The sequence below is a fragment of the Strix aluco genome, chromosome 5 (assembly GCF_031877795.1).
Source record: "Strix aluco isolate bStrAlu1 chromosome 5, bStrAlu1.hap1, whole genome shotgun sequence".
NCBI classification, from domain to species: domain Eukaryota; kingdom Metazoa; phylum Chordata; class Aves; order Strigiformes; family Strigidae; genus Strix; species Strix aluco.
Window position 1 is genome coordinate 87152026 of NC_133935.1, and position 19055 is coordinate 87171080.

Sequence of the window (19055 nt, forward strand, 5' to 3'; positions counted from 1 at the left end):
TTCCAGTCACCAGGAACTTCCCCTGACTGCCAGAACTTTTCAGATCACAGAATCCTCTAGGTTGGAAAAGCCCTTGAAGCTCCTCCAGTCCAACCATGAACCTCACCCTGACTGTTCCCAACTCCACCAGATCCCTCAGCGCTGGGTCAACCCGACTCTTCAACCCCTCCAGGGATGGGGACTCCCCCCCTGCCCTGGGCAGCCCATTCCAACGCCCAACAACCCCTTCTGCAAAGAAATCCTTCCTAAGAGCCAGTCTGACCCTGCCCTGGCGCAGCTTGAGGCCATTCCCTCTTGGCCTGGCGCTTGTTACTTCATTAAGGAGACTCATCCCCATCTCTCTCTTCACTGGTTTAGTTGCATTTGCTTTGTGCATTCACTGTCAGCCACTGTGACCCAGGAGGAGGAGAGGGGCAGGTGGGATTTGAGAAAAGCAACTTCTCACCTCGTGGCCACAGCCAGAGGGTAATGTCAGGCTGGATCAGAGCAGACGGGGACGTGCTTTCTGGGTAGGAGAGCCTGGCTTTGCCGGGCAGTGTTGACAAGCCCTGGAGGGCACGTTTGGGGAGCTGTGGGTCCAGCCCTCCATGGGTCCAACCCCCTGTGGGTCCAGGATTGGGGGTGTGGGACTCTCCAGTGCAGTGGAGGCAGGGAAAAGAGGTGGTTGGGTCTTTCCCTCAAACCCCAGCAAGGCCAAGTCTTTCCTACCTTCTCTCATACTAAAGCAGGAGAAATTGTGTGATTTCAGAGCCTCATTCACTTTCCAGTCACCAGCAGCTGATTACCAGTAGCAAAGCATGAAAGAAAAAACAAGGCCAACATACTCTGAAGAGGACACACATTTATTTTGTTTTTAAAAAAAAACAACAACAAAAATACCACCCTAAATCCAACCAGCCAACCCAAAAGCTCTGCAGATCCAGAACACTGCTCAAAAAGTATTTTGGCTCACCCACTTTTCCAACCTCTGTGCTAAAAAGTATGTGCTACTATCTCAACAGCAAACATTAAAACCAAACAAATCAGTAGCCCCATTTTTTGGGGGGGGAGCCCTGGATTCAAATACTAGTTTTGGCTAACGGGGCGTTTCTGCTTGGACCTTTCCTCCAGCTCACAACTGGGCAAGCTCACCCGCTCTCCTACAGCCGGAAGGGAATCGCTGCCACTTCTGCGACGCTCTAACAGTTATAAATATTGAGAAACACAGAGATCACACTGTAAAGTTAAAAAAAAAATACCCCTGACAACAACAAATAATAACCCATCATTGACACCTGATTCCAGCGAAGGACCGAGTACAGCACATGGTTAAAAAAAAGAGGAACCCCGACATCCCCAGACCTACCAGCATCACACAGGAATGGGAGACAACATGCAATTTCCTCACTACCAAGAGCAAGTGGGCTATGTACAGTATGTTACACGCACTCAGGCACCTGCTCAGCTATTGCTTTGCTCAATCCCCACCCCAGGCCGCAGCTGCCGCGGCCACCCGACAGCAGTTACAGCTCCCGCTGCCCAGCCGGGCTCCTGCCCTCAGCCTGGGGTTACACCCGTGAGTTTGAAGCTTCGATGAACCCCACCAGTTCATCCCTGATGCTTCCGCGCTGATATTTGTGTTGCCTACCTCCCTGTCTCAGCTGAAGCTCCAAGTATCTTTGAAGATCCAGATGAGGGATAAAGGTTTTGCCTCTCTCTGGGTCCTTCCTGGAGCCTGTGCAAACAGCCGGAAGTGAGAGCTGACCTGCATTAGGAAACAGTCTCTCCATCTACAAAATCCTTGGAAATATCCCACGTCTGACACTCAAAATACAAGAGGGTTTTTTTTCAGGCTCAGGGAAAATCAAAACCAGAAGGGAAAACTCTGCAGCATCCCAGGCAGGACCGAGCTGCAGGTCCCATCAGCATCATACTGGCTCTGCTTGGGTTGGAATTAACTTCTTCCATAGTGGCCCGTATGGTGCTGGGCTTTGGATTTGTGGCTAAAAGAGCGTTGGCAACACCAGTTGGACACACCAGTGTTTCAGCGTGTGCACAGCCTCAAGGTGTTTCCTTTTATCCCACTTCGGCCCCCACTGATGATTAGGCCATGGGTGGGCAAGAAGCTGGGAAGGGGCACAGCTGGGACAACTGATGCAGATAAAAATCAGCAATAAAAAGGGATGGAAAGGTGTTTTTTGGGAAGGTGGCCATTGCTCAGGGACTGGCTGGGCACAGAGGGTGGGTGGCTGCATCACTTGGGGGTCTTTTCCCCTTCCTCTTTCCTTTGCTGTGAAACCACCTTTATCTCTACTCTAAACCATCTTTATTCACCCATTTTCTTGGCTTTGCTCTTATTCCCCGCTCTCCGGTTGCACTGTGGGGGTCAGTGAGCGAGCAGCCATGAGCCGGCCGGGGTTAACCCACCACAAGGCCAGGTTTAATGTTGGAGGGGTTGTAAACACTGAGGCTGGAAGCCATCGGGATGTTGGGTGGAGGAATAACGGAGTATCATCCTTGGCTAAGCTTGATGTGAATCAGGTTGATGTTGCTGGATGCCCCAATTATCACAGCTGAGCGGGAACAGTATCAGGATGACAAAAACAAGGTGCTCCAGGAAAAACGAGGCAGCACAAAACATCTCCCTGCGACGCTGAGACCGAGCCAAGGCTGCACGCTAACCCTGGCTCTGCCCAACACTGAGCTGTTCCTAGAAGAGCTGCGGCTGCTGCTCCTCACCTTGCTGGGAGACACACGCATGGGGACACCCCCTCAGAGCTCCCAAAGGCCGCTCCTGCCCCCGGTGACAGGTGACGCTAAGGGACACCAGCCCTGCGCCAGGTGGATGCTGCTACGATGCACAGAAATGCCACGAGAGAAGCTGATGCCCAAGGGCTGGGAGAAGGGGAAAAGTGAAGGGAGAGGAAGCGCAGACCCTCCCTCAGCAGCAGAAATAAGCTCAGCTCTAGCGGCCCTTCTTAAGCTTCTTGGCAACACCTGACCCCTGAGGTTGGGCTGGATCTGTGGCACCACAGGCGCGTTGGGGCTCAGCACAGTTCGCTGCAGCTGGAAGCCCACTGAACACGCTTGTCACGAGGGAAGAAGTGGGAAGCAACTGAAAAGTGCCCTGCACCGAGGGCCTAAGGAAAGCAGGAGGAACCCACAATACCCTCCGCCTCCTGAAGTATCAGGGCAATGTCTGAGGACTCAGCGAAGCCTCAACAGCACTTCAGCATCTCCCTGAGAAGGCTGCGAAGGTGACACAGTGGCACTTTCTGTCCCCGTAGCATCACCCCTTTTTGGTTTCCTCAGGCTCCCACCTAGGCCCTGCTACTACTGATGGGGGCTTGGTGGCTTGGGAATCAGCCCCCTGAGCCATTCCCCAGTGGAGGATCTACTGGGCAGACTGGAGGGCTCCTGCTACAGGTGTATCCGACACCACTCCAGCACAGGTGGTAGGATCAGGCAACAGGGACTCAGGTTAACAGCCAGGCCCGGCATTTCCAGTGTAACTAACTGCACAAACAGCGGTTCCCCGGGGCTCAGCCACCCTCCGCAGCCACCTGGACATTAAAGGACGGCACCAAAGAGGCTCAGGGTACAGCTCATCAAAGCCGGGAGGAGTGGACAACAGCACCACACCAAGGTTGGGCTCCTAAGAGAACTGGGTCAGCTTTTACATGACTTAAAAAGGGTTATTCAAAAAAAAAACCAAAAAACAGGGGGAGAAGTTGGAAGCAAAAGGGATTGCATAAAAAAAAATGCAACCTTGCAAAAATAACCGTATCACCTCTCCGTGATCCGTTTCAGGTCGGTTCCCAGCGGTGGCTCCACGTTTCCCAGGAGCTTGGCACAGCCAGCACCTCCCCTGTGTTATAAAAACAACCCCCCTCTGGGGGATTCCCTGCTGCTCTGCTCTATAAAACAATTAAAAAGGTCCCTGCAGAGAGTCCCTGGCTGTTATTCCTCCTTCGGCCTCTTCCTCCAGCGGGCCAGGAAGGGCCCGAGGCTGTTCCACACCTCCGTGTACATGAGAGTCCCCACGAAGACGAAGGCGGTTCCCAGCCAGTGCCAGGCCGTGAAGGGATTACGAAAGTAGAGGATGGAGAAGATGAGGCTGACGAACTTGCGCAGCGTCACCACCAGCGTGACGGTGAGGGAGGTGCATTCCGTGGTGAGGATGAAGACGCCTCGGATGCAGACGTATCTGGGGGGGAGTGGAGGTAAGGGGACATTGGGGCCGGAGAGGGAGGACACCTGGGCAGGCCTTTGGGAATGCAAAAGGGAGCCCCAGTTTGGTTACAGAGGGAATAAAATTCCCTTCTCCTCACATCAGCATTTCTCCAGCTATGAACAGCTTCACTACAAATGCTAGGGACACCCCAAATCTTCCAGACTTCCCCCAAGCTCGCTCTGGGGCTGGTGTATTGTCAAAAGGTTAATGGGGTGCAGTGTTTACAGTCCCTGCCACGGAGCCAAGGGAAGCTAAAATCAGACTTCTTCGATTATACCCACCAGAATTTCCCTGTCCCTCCCAAGGGGGCACAGGAAAGGCAGATTAAAAGAGGGGGATTTCATGGAGGAGCATGAGCAGCTGCAGAGCACAGCGCTCTCCAACACTGAGAGGAAAAGGGCAGGAGGGCCTTGGACTGAAGGGTCTCTTTCTTGAGGGGCTTCTTTAGACTTTCAGAGCTGTCCTCACTGCCTGGAAGATGCCACACACTGATACATTACAAATAGCTCCTCATCTGTCCCTTCTACTGAGAACTGGCTACCAAAGCCATCATGAGTTTACACCAACCAGCCTGCCCCTGGGGAGGTGGTGGCAGATTTCAGCCACCCTGGAAATAACATAAGCCCCAGGTTAAATTCCACTCTATATTTTCCAAGAGGTGGTGGCCAGGTGGTTCAGCCACCCTGGAAAATAAATTTTAAGTCCCAGGTTAAATTTCAATTTTCCAAGAGTTCCATGAACATCAACTCCCAAACGCAGGGAAGGCTCCAAGGACATGGCACCCCCACCCCAGTCCTCCTGTCCCACCCCGCTGCCATCTCCGCGGCGTGTCTCAAGCTGAATTTTTAAAGGATACTGAGTGATGACGTTCATGAGGAGGTAGAACCACATGATTGGCAGGGTCAGCCCGATCACTGGGACCTGGAACGGCTCTGCGGGGAGAAAGAACGGAGTGAGGTCACTGCCCTGCTGAGGCTTAAAGAAGATGCAAGGAGGGGTGTCTCTCTCCCGTCCTGGACTGACACTGCAGCTTTGGGAGGCAAATGCTGCACAAGGCAGACTGAGGTGTGGGCACATTTCGCTTTTCACAGAATCCTCTAGTTTGGAAAAGCCCTTGAAGATCCTCCAGTCCAACCATGAACCTCACCCTGACCGTTCCCAACTCCACCAGATCCCTCAGCGCTGGGTGAACCCGACTCTTCAACCCCTCCAGGGATGGGGACTCCCCCCCTGCCCTGGGCAGCCCATTCCAACGCCCAACAACCCCTTCTGCAAAGAAATCCTTCCTAAGAGCCAGTCTGACCCTGCCCTGGCGCAGCTTGAGGCCATTCCCTCTTGGCCTGCCGCTGGTTCCTTGGCTCAAGAGACTCATCCCCCCTCTCTGCACCCTCCTTTCAGGGAGTTGCAGAGGGCCAGGAGGTCTCCCCTCAGCCTCCTCTTCTCCACACTAAACCCCCCCAGTTCCCTCAGCCGCTCCCCATCACATCTGTGCTCCAGACCCTGCACCAGCTCCGTTGCCCTTCTCTGGACACGCTCGAGTCATTCAATGGCCTTTTTGGAGGGAGGGGCCCAAAACTGAACCCACTCATCAAGGGGCGGCCTCACCAGTGCCGAGCACAGGGGTGAGATCCCTTCCCTGTCCCTGCTGGCCACGCTATTGCTGATACAAGCCAGGATGCCACTGGCCTTCTTGGCCACCTGGGCACACCGCTGGCTCATTATCAATCCCCCCCAGGTCCCTCTCTGACTGGCAGCTCTCCAGCCACTCCTCCCCAAGCCTGTAGCGCTGCTGGGGGTTGTTGTGGCCAAAGTGCAGAAAACATTTACTGTGGTAAATGACAAATACAAGAAAGTCTGCACGTGTTTCTGCTTGGACTTCCGTAGGGAAGAAAGGAAGACAGAAGAAGTAGGCGAAGGAAAAAAAAAAAGACACTAAAAGAAAAGCTCTGTCTTGCTTTCTCCTACCAGGGCTGTCCTACCGTTAAAACTGGATTAACCAACTGCACGGCTCCGAGAGGCTGACAGCACAAGCAAGGCAAAGCCTGCGTAGCACCAGCAGAACAAAAGCCAACAGGTCCGTGTTTACACCTGTGGTTGAGTATTTGGCCCTGTTATTCCCATTTTTGAACTCTCACATTCCTTTCCCCAGGGATCACCTCACTCTTTCCTTGAGAGAGGTGCAGCGCGCTAGAAATATTTTGTAATGATATTAATGAACTGGTTAAAGTGATCCATGCATGCAAACAATCCCCCTACTCAGAGGGGATTAGAGAACCAGCAAACCTATTCAGCAAAGGTCCCTGCAGTTTCACAAGATCAGGGATATAGGAAGCCTGGTGAATTTTACTACTAAACTTAAGGAGATGTATAGCTCAAGGTGGATGGATGAGCAATCTTGCTGGGCCCAATAAAGTGTAGGCAGGTGCATTTAATGAGAAACTTGGGCTTGAACCACATTGATCCAAACAGTAACTCAGGGCTCAGCTTTGCCAGCTGCTGTGGCACCAGCTGAACGCTCAGCGGCCCACGGCCAGGCCCTCAGCAATCACCACTCGTCCCGGCACGCTGGTGTCTGGCCCAGTGGCAGGTAAAGGCTGGACAATGTCCTCAAGACAGCGTGGGGTTTTTTTTTTTTGGCTTTCTATCAAATCTGAAAGTTCAAAGGGCTTGAATATCCCAAGACAGCAGCCTGACACACACAACTGCTGGACTGAAAGCTTCTGACAGCGTTTTCCAGAGGACAGAAAGGTACGAGGGCAAGGATGGGTCTGTGCAACACTTACCAGACTGGCTGAAGAGGACAGCATGGTGGTAGATGTTGGGGGCAAGGAGGAGAAAGCCAGGGAGTGGTAACGCGTGCTGGAGAGAAAAGTAAAGACAGATGTTAAACAGATGACGTACTTCTCATCCTGGGAAAGCAGCCTCATACCTCTGGCTGAGAGCACACTCCTCACTGCTCCAGCCTTGCAGCGTGGGATCCTTTGAGTACAGGGTGGGAGGGGAAGTGACTCTCTAAGCAGCTCTATCTACCCAGTAAAAGCCACAGAAAAGCCACGGTGACTTACATTGTAAAAAAGAGCCTCTTTGGAGTGTTTTCCAAACTGCTTGTACAGCGTCTCCTGGAAAATCCCCATCCTGGCAGACATGAGGAGGGCGAAGGTGAGTGCAGCAATACCTGGAACAGAAGCACAGCCTTGCAACACTGCTCAAGCAGGGCAGAGCTCGAGTCAACCAGCTTGAAGACTCCCACAATATGGCTTTCAGTGAAGAAAGTCAAAACGTACAGACTTGATAAGAAAACTGATAATGGTCTTGGGGACACAGGTATCTTATTACGATGGCTGAGATGCCAAGAGACATCTGAACACCTCTTAAAAAGAGACTCAGTGCTGGCACGCGGAGTTGGTGGGATACCAGGGATGCAGCCATTTGCCACTACTGACACGACATCAATCCCAGGTTCCAGGAAAAGCCACCAACAGATCTAGGCTGGAGGTATAAAAATAGACTCAAGACTTGAAATACTGTGCTGAATGAACACTTGAACCAGCTACAGCTCCTCTCCCTCTCTGCAGCATATCCCACAGCATCAGGTAGGGCTGCTTTTGCAAACAGAAATCCAGAAGATTATCTGCAAACATGCAGGACTGTGGTCTCATTCTGTCACTAAGCCGCTGCCTCACAGAAACCCCTCAGGTGCCGTATTTAACCTGTTGGCCAAAGGAAGAGCATCTCCTTGCACAAAGCTGCTAATGAGCGCCACAAAACCCCGTTCTTTGCAAATCAACGTCCACCAGATGTTCAGCAAAACTTAACCTCAGCGCAGGGGCTCCCACCACAGTCTGCTCTGCACAACCCACACGGCCAAGGCCATCAGAGAGCTACATTCTTGCCGGTATCCCAGCAAGGCCAGGATGGCACTCACGTACCCAGCAGCCACCACAAGAAAACCTGGAGTCCGTCCTCTTCATTTAAGCTGGAGTCAGATGCCTGGTGGAGGGAGACACAACACAGTCACCATGAGCTACCACATCCCTGCAGCTCATTCGCACCTGCCTGTACCTCACTCCTGGGTTGTGTGTTGTGTTCTAAGCAAGCCCATAAAGCAAAGACTGCCCAAGGTCTCACATTCTCCAGAGTTGCTTCCCTGACTGAACAGAGGTGGTAGCAACTACAACACGCTTTGCTTTCCACTCTGCTTCAGGGAACGCACCAGCTTCCAGCAAAAATTGTGAATGTCTGATCAAGAAAGTAGCTTTTTGGAAAGAAATGCCCTAGCTTGGCGAGAGATCGAACTGTTCGAGCAGAAAAATAATCAGTACTACTTAGAAAACTCCCACAGACAGCCCACTGGCAGGCTCCTCCATCCCCATCTCAGACGGGGAAGTGTGCAGGAAAGAACAAGGGCTCTGGTCAAGCCCCAGTCAGGTACTAAAACCAGGGCTCTGGCTCACGGTCAAGAAATGGAGGAAACCAGGCCTGTAGATGCTGTTAGCTGAGGGTAAAACTCTAAGTAGCATGAGTTGGCTCAGCTCTTTTTCGCTGTGGTTTAGGGCAAATTAGATTACTGACCTCTGCCACAACTATCCATACTATACCAAAACCCCATGCCTGCTGAGAGTTTATCTGGATTAATACAGAGCAAGGCTACATAGCCCAGACCTTCCTCAGACATTCAGAGAGTATCAAAAGCGATTAAATGATGGGGGACTTGGAGGTTTGACAGCCCTGTTTCATTTCCAATCTCTCAGAGTTGGATTAAGTGCAACCAATTTTCACTTGACCACCACTTTATGCCATTTTTCTGTCTTCAGTTGACAAGATCAGGCTGTGGGTGCTGACCCAAGAAAAGCTCAAATCAGTGTTACACATGGATTTTCTTCACTCCCTCTGTTCTCCAAATATATGCACTTTTATTTCAAGGGTCACAGAAAGTCACATTGGATGACAACAGGTCTGGAAAAATCTAGCCTGAAAGCCAACAATCTCTTCTGGGATAAAAAGAGCAAAGACTTAAGATGGCTGAGTTTTGTTTAAGATTCATCTGCTCCTAACTGCAACACATCACAGTAAGGGCACAGTAAGGGCTTCTAGCTGTTATCTCTGCAGCAAAAAAATAATGGTTTATTCTCAGCAAAAAGCAACCTGAACATGTTAAAAGGCATCTGTAATTAAGTTAAACCACACAAGTGTGTGTGCATCCCTTCCCTCCAAACGAAGGAAAAATGAGACCAGAACAAGGGCTCTCAGGGAGGAGGTTTAGAGCTAGGAGACATCTTGTCTCTCCATTAACAGTCAGGCAAAGGGAATTTCTGATGAAGGTGCTGACAGCAGCTCCTCCTGTCAATAAGGTTCACAGCTATGACCTCAGGCCCTTTCCAAGCCTTACCACTTGCTTTGCAGACATGAAAGTGCAGGTAAAGATCCCCACGGACACCAGGGCTATGGACGTGTATTTAGATACGCTGTATCTGCACAGGGGAGAAGAGAGATGTCAGTGACCTGGCCCAGCCTCACGTTGTTCATCTACTGCTCCCTTGCATTGAATTTTGCTCCATTACACCAGTGTGAACTTGGGGTGATGGGCACGTACCCACTACCTAACGCTGGACATTGGTGGGAGGGAAGGCCAACTTCTTCCAACTGCAAAAAAACAGAAGCATTTGGACCAAGATCTCCTTGCCCATGGCAAAAGATCCCTCTCAGGCCAAAGCCAGCGTGGATCTCTGCGTAGCAATGGATGGGGATGGGCCCACACTGGTCCAACAGCCAGACCCCAAGCAGCTCCTGTCCTTGATGTCTTTGCCCACTGCGGTGGGTCGACCCCAGCCAGCAGCCAAGCACCTACACAGCCGCTCACTCATTCCCCCAACCTCACAGAATCCCAGAATCATCTTGGTTGGAAAAGACCTTGAAGATCCTCCAGTCCAAGCACTAACCTCACACTGACCATTCTCAACTCCACCAGATCCCTCAGTGCTGGGTCAACCCGACTCTTCAACCCCTCCAGGGATGGGGACTCCCCCCCTGCCCTGGGCAGCCCATTCCAACGCCCAACAACCCCTTCTGCAAAGAAATACTTCCTTAGCCAGTCTAAACAGAGAAAACTCGTGGGTTGAGCTAAAGGGTTTAATAGGTGAGGGGGGAAAAAAACTAACAAAAATAATGCAAAGGCAATCACTCACCACCTCCCACAAGCACAGCCATCTTGGAGACCAACTCTCCCCTACCCCCTTCCTCCTCTAACCTGGTTTCTACTGCACGACATCATCTGGTGTAGAAAACCCCTTTGGCCATTTTGGGTCAGTTGTCCCAACTGTGGCCCCTCTCAGCTTCTTGTCCACCCCCAGCCTACTGACTGGGGGGCAGAGGGGGAAAAACAGAGAGCCCTGACACTGCGTAAGCACTGTTCAGCAACAGCCGAAACATCAGTGTGCTATCAACGCTGTTTTAGTCACAAATCCCAAACACACCACCATGAGAAAAGTTAAAGGAGAAAGTTAACTCCATCCCAGGCAGACCCAGTACACCCACCATCAGGAGCAGTGCCAGCCTCACAGAAGTAAGAGAAAAGAAAAGAGCTAACACAGAAGGCTGCAGTCATGTGTAAAATCTCTCTTTTCAGTCCATGCTTGCCTTGAATGAAGGAGTGAGGGGTGGTGGAAATGCAGAAGAGGGAACTATTCCAGCCTCTAGTCCAGGCACAACCTCTGTGCCCCAGTTTCCCCACCAGTAAAACAAGAATACTTAACAGGAAAGGGGAAGGCACTAAACACCAGTCAGGATTAAGTCAATGGCAAAGCATTCTCTGATGATATAAGAGGCTTGTGATTTACCTTTTCTTCAAAATGATGATACCTAGAGCCATGCTTGCTATGAGAGAGCCCTGGGAAAGAAGAGAGAGGAGGAGAAAAAGAAAACAGAAGGTCAGTATGACAAAATTCCCTGGACTGGGACGCCTGCCCCAGAGAAACACCACGAACTCAATACAACTGATGCCAAAACACCAACAGAAAGACCAGAACAGGATCAGGGAGATTGACAGGGTGGGGAAAGTCCACTTCAGCTAGGAGGAGGGGAGAAGTTGAGCTGGGTGGGTTGGGAACAAAGATACTCGGACAAACAGGGTACGAAGATCTCCTGGCCAGTGGGCCTCCCCTTTTTTTGGCCCACCCATGACACTGAGTGCATGCTACAGACCAGAACGTGGCCAAATCACTGTGTTTTTTTAATTTGGAACAGGAGTACAGCCCATAGATTGACTGCAGGGCTGCAATACAAGAACCATCCCTCACGGTTAGTGTGGGACAGAGCTCTTAGACTGTTGCCTAGTCTTCTTCTTTTTAACTTCTCCTGACTTGAGGTATCTCAACCCCATGATGTGTTGTGGGAGAACAGCCCCCGCTCAGCAGATCTGCCCAGCAGATTTTGTTATTCCCAACAACTGGGGCTCCATTTTCTTTGGTTTTAACAGATGTTTTAGCCTGACACTCATCTACACTTAAGTGTAGATTCATTTTAATAGCACTTTCCAAAGCAAAGACCTATGCTGTAACAGTGCAGGTGGAACTAGGCCAAATCCATGCTCTCTGAGCTGCGGAGTTTAACCAAGACACCTACACTAGGACATGAACCACTTGGTGTAGCTGTGTGGTGGAAGGGAAAGCTGGGACCCTCTGGCCAGCAATTCAGCTTATCCAGGGCCGACAGCCAGAGTGTGGGCTTGGTTTTGTCACTGTTACTTCCCCAACCACCTCTGGAAATAGGAAGCCTGTTCGAGCCTCAGTTTTCCCATCTGTTCATTCAGTTGAACTTTAATAATCAACACCGTGAAAGTGAGAATTGAAGCTGAGCCTTCAGAGCAAGGTTGCTCTCCTCACAAGTTTAATATTTGCACAGGGTTTTGGTACCCATAGGGAAAGAGAGGGTGGCAGAACACATGCACCAGGGACAGCGCTTGCAGAGGTGATGGGAAGAGATGGCACATGAGGAGGAAAAGGATGGTATGACAGTACTCACTGATCTGAAGATCATGTGCAGCGGCATGGCAATATTTAAGTTCAGGGCATAGTTATTCACCACACTGACAGTGAAAAACATAGCCACCATGATGAAGTAGTACCTGAAACACAAACACACACACCAAAAAAAAGCTGACAGCTGTGCATGAACCGCCCTGGGATGATGGGAGACACCTTGGGAACAGATTACGGGTTGCAAGGAAAAGGTCTGGGGCTGAGCAGGAGCCCATCCAGCTCTTGGGTCTGTGCCAAGGACTAACAAGGAGATCAATTCACTTTGGATGTAGCAGGGAAGTCCTTCGAACAGGAAACAGGCTGACCTGCACTGGCTCAGCCTGTGCTAATCCCAGAAGCAATGGGGAACTGAGGATACCCCAGTGGGAATCTTTTAGCATGGACTTCCTCCAGACCCCTCTTTCCTATGGACAGTGGCATAAGACAAGGCTTGATTTGAGGGGATTCATTTTCTGCCAGCAGGTATCGCTACCCTGAGTGGAAGGAGAAAACATTCAAATTCAGGCTTAACACCTCCACGGTTCTACACCGAAGCTAGAGAGCCTCCCACAAATTGAAGCTCCTTGTTGTGACGCAGCCATGAATGGCACTAAACTTGCCCTCAACTTTCTGTCATGAGGATCTCTGTCCCGAGCACTCAGCATAGCACTCTGTTTTGCCACGGGCTAGGCAGTCTGCTAAGGAACCTCACAAAACCTCCTCACTTCACTACAGCCACTGAGGGCCAGGAAGGAGAGCATGAACATGTCAGGCCATTGCCAGGACAAGACCAGCCCTGATGGAGAAATGCAAAAGTGAATTTGGCCAGGTTTCCAGTAAACTTGTCCCTCCCACGCCCATTGTATCAAGCTCCAGAGAGACAGCAAGCTTTTCAAACACAGCAAACTCTTAACTGTGTAAAACATTGCCCTGTTTCTTGGACAGGAAAGTATCTGATGGCAATTTCCTATTAAGAATTCTCAATAAACAAGGAGCTTGTATTTTATCAGGCATGACAGGTTCTCAATGTGGCTTCGCAAATTCTGCAGGATGGATGGGATTTAGACAGGATAAATGGATAAGCCATTTTATTAAACACTTCTTGAGATAATAGATCAATTTGTGCCTAGCAAAAGCGTTCAGATCAACTGTACCTTATTGGTATGGCTGGCCTCTTCCTCCCAAAGTTGGCTTCGAAGATAAAGCCTTCCACAGCGATAAATAGGAACTGGGAGAATGTCACTATGTTCCCACATCCTGGAAACTGCCTGCAGGCAGGGAGAAGAAAGACTAAGCATAAGAACAATGCCATGGAGAACAAACACTGCACTGGGCTCCAAGAAAAAGAGCCTCATCATCCCAGAGTGAGCATCAACCTGGAGGGGCTTTATCGCTTTATCTGTCCAGGTTCTCACGCTGCCTTTGTTAAACACTTCCCTGCAAGTATTTACTCACCTGTACTTGTAGATACTTGTGCAGCAATCCCTTCCTCAAACATTTCCAAAGAAGAAATGAGCAGCCACCCTGTCATGGGGCACATGGTGAATGGGATCAGGAAATGAAAGAGGAAATTGGTCGCATCTCACAGGTCTGTATAACATCCCACCAGGGTATAGGATCTGAATGAGCAACATCAAGCACTGACATAACCAAACTGAAGCTGGATCTTCCTCTTTCTCATGCGGAAGTGATTTTGACAGGGCTCTCTCCCTACCTACAAGCTGCTGTGTTTGCTAGAGGTCAGGTGAAATGATGAGTCCACCCAGGAGGAAGGCAGCAGCATTTCCAATAGCCCTTAGTTCCAACGCATGAGGGAAGGGCCGAGGTCAGGTCCGTGTCTGCAGAGCAAGGCGTAGCATCCGTGGTCCTGCTTGTACCCCATCCCCAGAGCATGTGAACATGAGCTCAGACCTGCTTTCAGTTTACTCAGCAAGCTTTAGCTCTCTGCCCTCCTGCGTTTGCCGGATGCCAAGAGGTTGGCTGTAGGTTCAAGAAGGAACCTACAACAGCTCATCACGGAAGCCCAAAAAGGTGGTGGCATTAAATGCCACGTGACAGGCAAGCCAGGGAGCTTGCTAACACGACACATGCTTTGCACTGAAGTTTTCAAACTCCACAAGTTATCGAAAGCCACAAAAGTCAGACCTTGAAAATGAGCTCCTCTTAGCTGAGCATCTTTGTCCTCCCAGACAGACCCAGGCACTGCAGTTATCGCTACCTTTGTAGCGGAAATGACACCACCTTTGAGCAAACCAACCTTGTGTGATTATTCTGAGGGAAGAGGAATTGCACACAAGGGCAAGACAGCCTGTAACAGCCTGACATTAAACAAACACTCCCTGCACTCTGCTCACCCATTCCTAGCAGACATGTCTGCTGCAGACACTGCCTCCTTCCTAAGAAGCTTACAGGGAGCAGGAGAGGATTTCCTGGGAGGCACAGAGTCAGCTGCAGGCTCAGAGGAGGCCGTGACATATCAGATAATCGGAAAGCTCGCTGTTATTTGCAGTGGGAGACAGAAAATTTGAGCAAGTACTTCCCCTTTCTCTGGTGCAAAACAGAAACCGAGGCCAAGGACTTGATGGAGAAGCTGCAGGCCACCGAGTCCTGATCCCCACCCTGCTACACAAGCACGCAGCTTGCTCACACAACACGCCGTCACAAGTAGGTAGAGACTGGGCTGACACAGTTTTGCAGCATGCAAGCTGAGAGATGCACTGGAGAACAGGAATAACCAAGCTGTCTCCCTGGTAGCAGAGCCAAAGGCCCAGTCTCCTCCAAAAAAACCTCCTCTGTCACCGCTGACTTCTCAGAAGCAGCAGCAGTGCTCTGGTTAATGCAGAGCTGGCACATTGTTGCCACCAAACAGGACCTGGAAAGGCCACCTTCTACCTGCATTTTTCACGGGGTAGGCACTAGCCTGAGCTCCTCCCCTCTACCTACCTGCCAGTATTCACATTTTTCAGAGCTTAATTGTCTGTGAGACTTCAACCCCTGCTGTGCAATGAGGTTAAGAGGTTCAAAAGTTAATTGGGGGAAGAGAAGAGAAACTGATTCGGTGACAGAGGCCAGGCTCCAGGATTGTAAACTTTATCTCTGTAGGGGAATACAAAGCAAGTGGAAACTTGGAATAAACCAAAACTGTTTCCATGCACTAGACTTTGTTTCCTCCCAGTTCACAGACCCTTGCATTCAGTCACTTGCTGTACATATGACCTCACATTATCAGTAAAGTGTTGACACAGGTTATGTGTTGACTGGTAATAAAAAGACAAACAAACAAACAAAACCCTCCAAGGCTGCATCTGCCCATGCCTTTGACTCACAAACCTAACATACTGATAGACCTAAAAGAAGCGACAAGAAGGCTGGATATATCAACCAAAGATCTGCTTTAGCTGTAGGCAACTGATAGACAGTCCTCCAGAAGCAATGCAGAAACACTACGATGAAAGTGTCACCCTGCCTCCTAGGACGGAATTGCCTGGGCTGTTAAGTGTCTAGCAGCCCTAGCAGATGGTGGGATGAAACAGCCCGAGCGGGGCTCTGTCATGTCAGCAGAGCACAAACAGGCCAGCCCGATTTCTGCGCATCAGTTTGGGGCACTCAGACCGAGTTCAGTGCATCCAAATCACTTCTCCAAGGAAAATTTCCGCGCATCACTGCAGAAGACTCCACATTTCATAAGGAATGGCTTCAACGGCCCCTGCAGAAGAGCAACCTCCCCACTGGCACCATACAGCGAAGAAACCCCGTTGAGATCTACTACATAGAGCCTCAACTGTTTTTACAGGGAAGGCACCTCACAAGGACACAGCTTCAGAAGGCGAAGAGCAGATGATGGGCTTTCTAACCAGGCCTGTATGTACACTGCACACAGAGCTTTGGCATCACAGCTCAAAGACAGACCTCCCCAGGTCAGCTAGGAAGGGACACCAGCAGAACAGGTCGGGTTGCTCCAAACATGGGTAGATGGGATGAACTTGATGGCGTTTCCTGCCCTGTCCAGGCCTCCTTCTGTTATTCAGACAGGAGTTTCTTTAACTTGCTCTTGAAAACATCCAACGAGGAGCTTCCCTGCTCTCTCTCTTACAAATCTACTTCACTACATTGAGGGAGCAAACCTGGGTTTTTTTGGCCTGCTTTACATCCCTTTCATAGCATTTTAAGCCCCTTATTTCTTGTTCTGCCTCCAGAGCCCAGCAGAAGTATTTATCTCTTCTTCTCCGCAGCTGTTCTCCACACATTTAAAGTCTTTTGTCTGTCCTCAGGCATCTCTAGACTAAACAGCTCTCATTCCTTTACTCTGTCCTCATAAATCCTGAGCAAATTTCTTCCAATCACCTTTGTTATTCCTCACTGGACTATCAATCTGGTCACTGCCTTTTCCTGTGATCCTGTTCCAGGACTTTGCTTGTTATGGGAAGATTCATCTTCAGGAGGGACTTTTCCCTTCAGGTAACACCAAGACACAAAGAAATAACCAGTGTTGCGCCGATTTAGGGACCAAAGGTGGAGGGCAAGTGAGGGGACAGGAATTGAGCTGTTAAGAACAGGGGAATTTCTAAAGTGGATGAGCAGCAATGCTTAAGAGAAGCTTGTGTGTGAAAAGCAGCTTTTCCTTGATGTCTGCAATTGGACTTCTTGGGATTTGCTGCTCAAAATTCTTTCTGGGGCTTAGACACCTAATTTAGTCTTTGAACAGGGCCAAATGGCTCACTTTTGTTTTAAGGTCTGGCTGGAGGAGACACAAGCCAAGTGGCAAATGCAAGAAGCCAGATCCAAAGCTCTCCACCTCGAAGGGACCCATTTCTCCATCCTCACCAATGCTGCAGCACAAGCCAGGCAGGAAACACAGAGGTTAGAGTAATCCCCAAGACAACTCGCTAGGCAAGGTCTCTGCCTCCAGTAACTGCTTCTTGATTTATCCAGGGATTGCTGAGTGATTGTGCAACCTTGTGTTAAGTACCTGCCTCCTGATCTCCCACTTCAAAGCAAATATCCCCACCGCTGGCTTACAGAGTCAGGCTCTCTTCTACACTCCCTTCTTCTCTTAAGAATCTGGGATGATAACGGGTGGGGAGGAAGTAAGGGCAGGTTTTAACTACCTGTTTCAAAAGCCTGGGCATGACTGAAGATAGTACTGAATGGTCAGGGGATGCAGCTCCACACCAACTTAGTATGATTGTAGACACAGAACCAGTTCAGTCATGTTCTCCCAGTCAGGTCTAGCTCTTTTGCCTTCACAGCTTGCTGACCAGCCCTGAAAACAAATCCAACAGACCACCACCTTTTCCAAGCCACACCAGCCTTCCTCCATAAGGGTGAGGAAGATGACGCAGTGCTCAGATATACCCCAAATGTCAGCCCTCCTCTCTCTGCAACCTGGCAATTCCCCTTCGCTCCAAGTGCCACAAAGGACTCTTTGCCCTCATCCCGTTGGCTTTGCAGCCGCGTGACACTGCCAAAGATCACATTTCCAGAAGGATGATGTTCCCTCGGCCCTGCCTGCTGTCCCTGGGAACCCTTAGCCAGCTCCTGCATGTCTTCTCCATGGGATTTCAGCTGTTACTTGTACGAGGCGCTGGGATCAGTGGTGGGGATGCTTTAGGGCCAGACTGATGCAGTGGTCCCTGTGCGAGCAGAGAGATTCCCAGTGTCTGGGCAGGATACCGAAGCGACCCATGATAGGACCAGACTGGGCCCAAGCCAAGGGGGACAGCCCCAAAAAATCCCACAAACCCATCAGACGGTGCCACAACAAGGCCAGGGCCTGGCGATCCACACTCGGGCTCCTCCTGGCACCTTGATGAGGAGCCCCGGGGCCTGAGGCTGCCCCTCAAGCTGTGAGGGGGGGCCCGTCCACCCCGCCGAGGCTGCAGACCCCCTCAGAGCCAGCCCTAGGCTGGGTGCCAGCCCTGGGTCCCCCCTCGGCAGCCCCCCCATCACTCCAAATCCCCTCACACCACCTCCCCTCCTCCAATCTCCTGGAGACCCCCTGGGCGCCGCTGCCGCTTCCTCCCCTCACAAGTCCTGAAGCCGGCGGGGGAGACCCTGCGGCCCCCAGCCCCGGAGCCCCTCACCCGACCCCCGATCCCATTCCTGCCCTCAACCCCTCCTTCTGCCCCCAAAGCCTCTCCCCGGCTCCGCACCTGGCCAGCAGCTCCAGGAACACCACGTTGCTACAGCAGCCGCCGAACACCAACCCCACAGCCACGGCCGGGTGCATGGCGTCGCCCCAAGCAGCCAGGCGGCCTCCCGGGCCGCCACCGCATCCCGCTCCCGGGCCCCGACCCCGCTCCCAGCCCCGGCCCTGCCACCCCCGCTTCCTCCCGGGCGCCGGTAGTTCGCTCCCCGCCCGCCGCCCGTTCACCGATACCGCCGCGGCTCCAAGGACGGGACTACAACTCCCGGCGTCCCCCGCGCCGCCTCACCGCGGTCTCCTCAGGCAGTGCCGTCCCGCGGGGCATGATGGGAGTTGTAGTTCCGCGGGGGGCGTAATGGCGGCGCGGGGCCTTGGCGCTGAGGTGGCGCGAGGAGAAGGCGGGGGGGGGGGCGGGAGGAAGGGCCGCTCAGACGCCGCTTTCCCGCTGAGAAACAGCCGCTAATTGCCTTTTTGGGTTTAGATAATGAAATTATGGCTCTGATGTGAAATCGAGCTTGACTGAGGCCTGTGGAAGAGCCTCCTGGGAGGTTCTCCCATGCTCTCCGGGCTACAGGCAAGCCCCACTGCAACCCCTGTCAATGGCACCGTGATGGTGTCAGAAACGGATACCGAGGCAGCAAAACTGGGTCTGAAAAGCAATTGTGTGCTCGGAAGGAGATGA

General features: G+C 51.4%; 1 protein-coding gene across 1 annotated transcript; it reads right to left on the bottom strand.

The window, feature by feature from the left end:
• Positions 1-821: 821 nt before the first annotated feature.
• On the bottom strand, positions 822-18581 carry SLC35B4 (solute carrier family 35 member B4). The gene is made up of 10 exons (XM_074828091.1): positions 18381-18581; positions 13383-13496; positions 12233-12335; positions 11050-11099; positions 9603-9684; positions 8143-8203; positions 7279-7388; positions 6997-7072; positions 5070-5145; positions 822-4186 (listed from the first exon to the last, which is right to left on the bottom strand). The coding sequence occupies exons 1-10, from the start codon at positions 18455-18457 to the stop codon at positions 3940-3942; spliced, it is 996 nt and encodes a 331-aa protein (XP_074684192.1). The 5' UTR covers positions 18458-18581; the 3' UTR covers positions 822-3939.
• Positions 18582-19055: the final 474 nt, after the last annotated feature.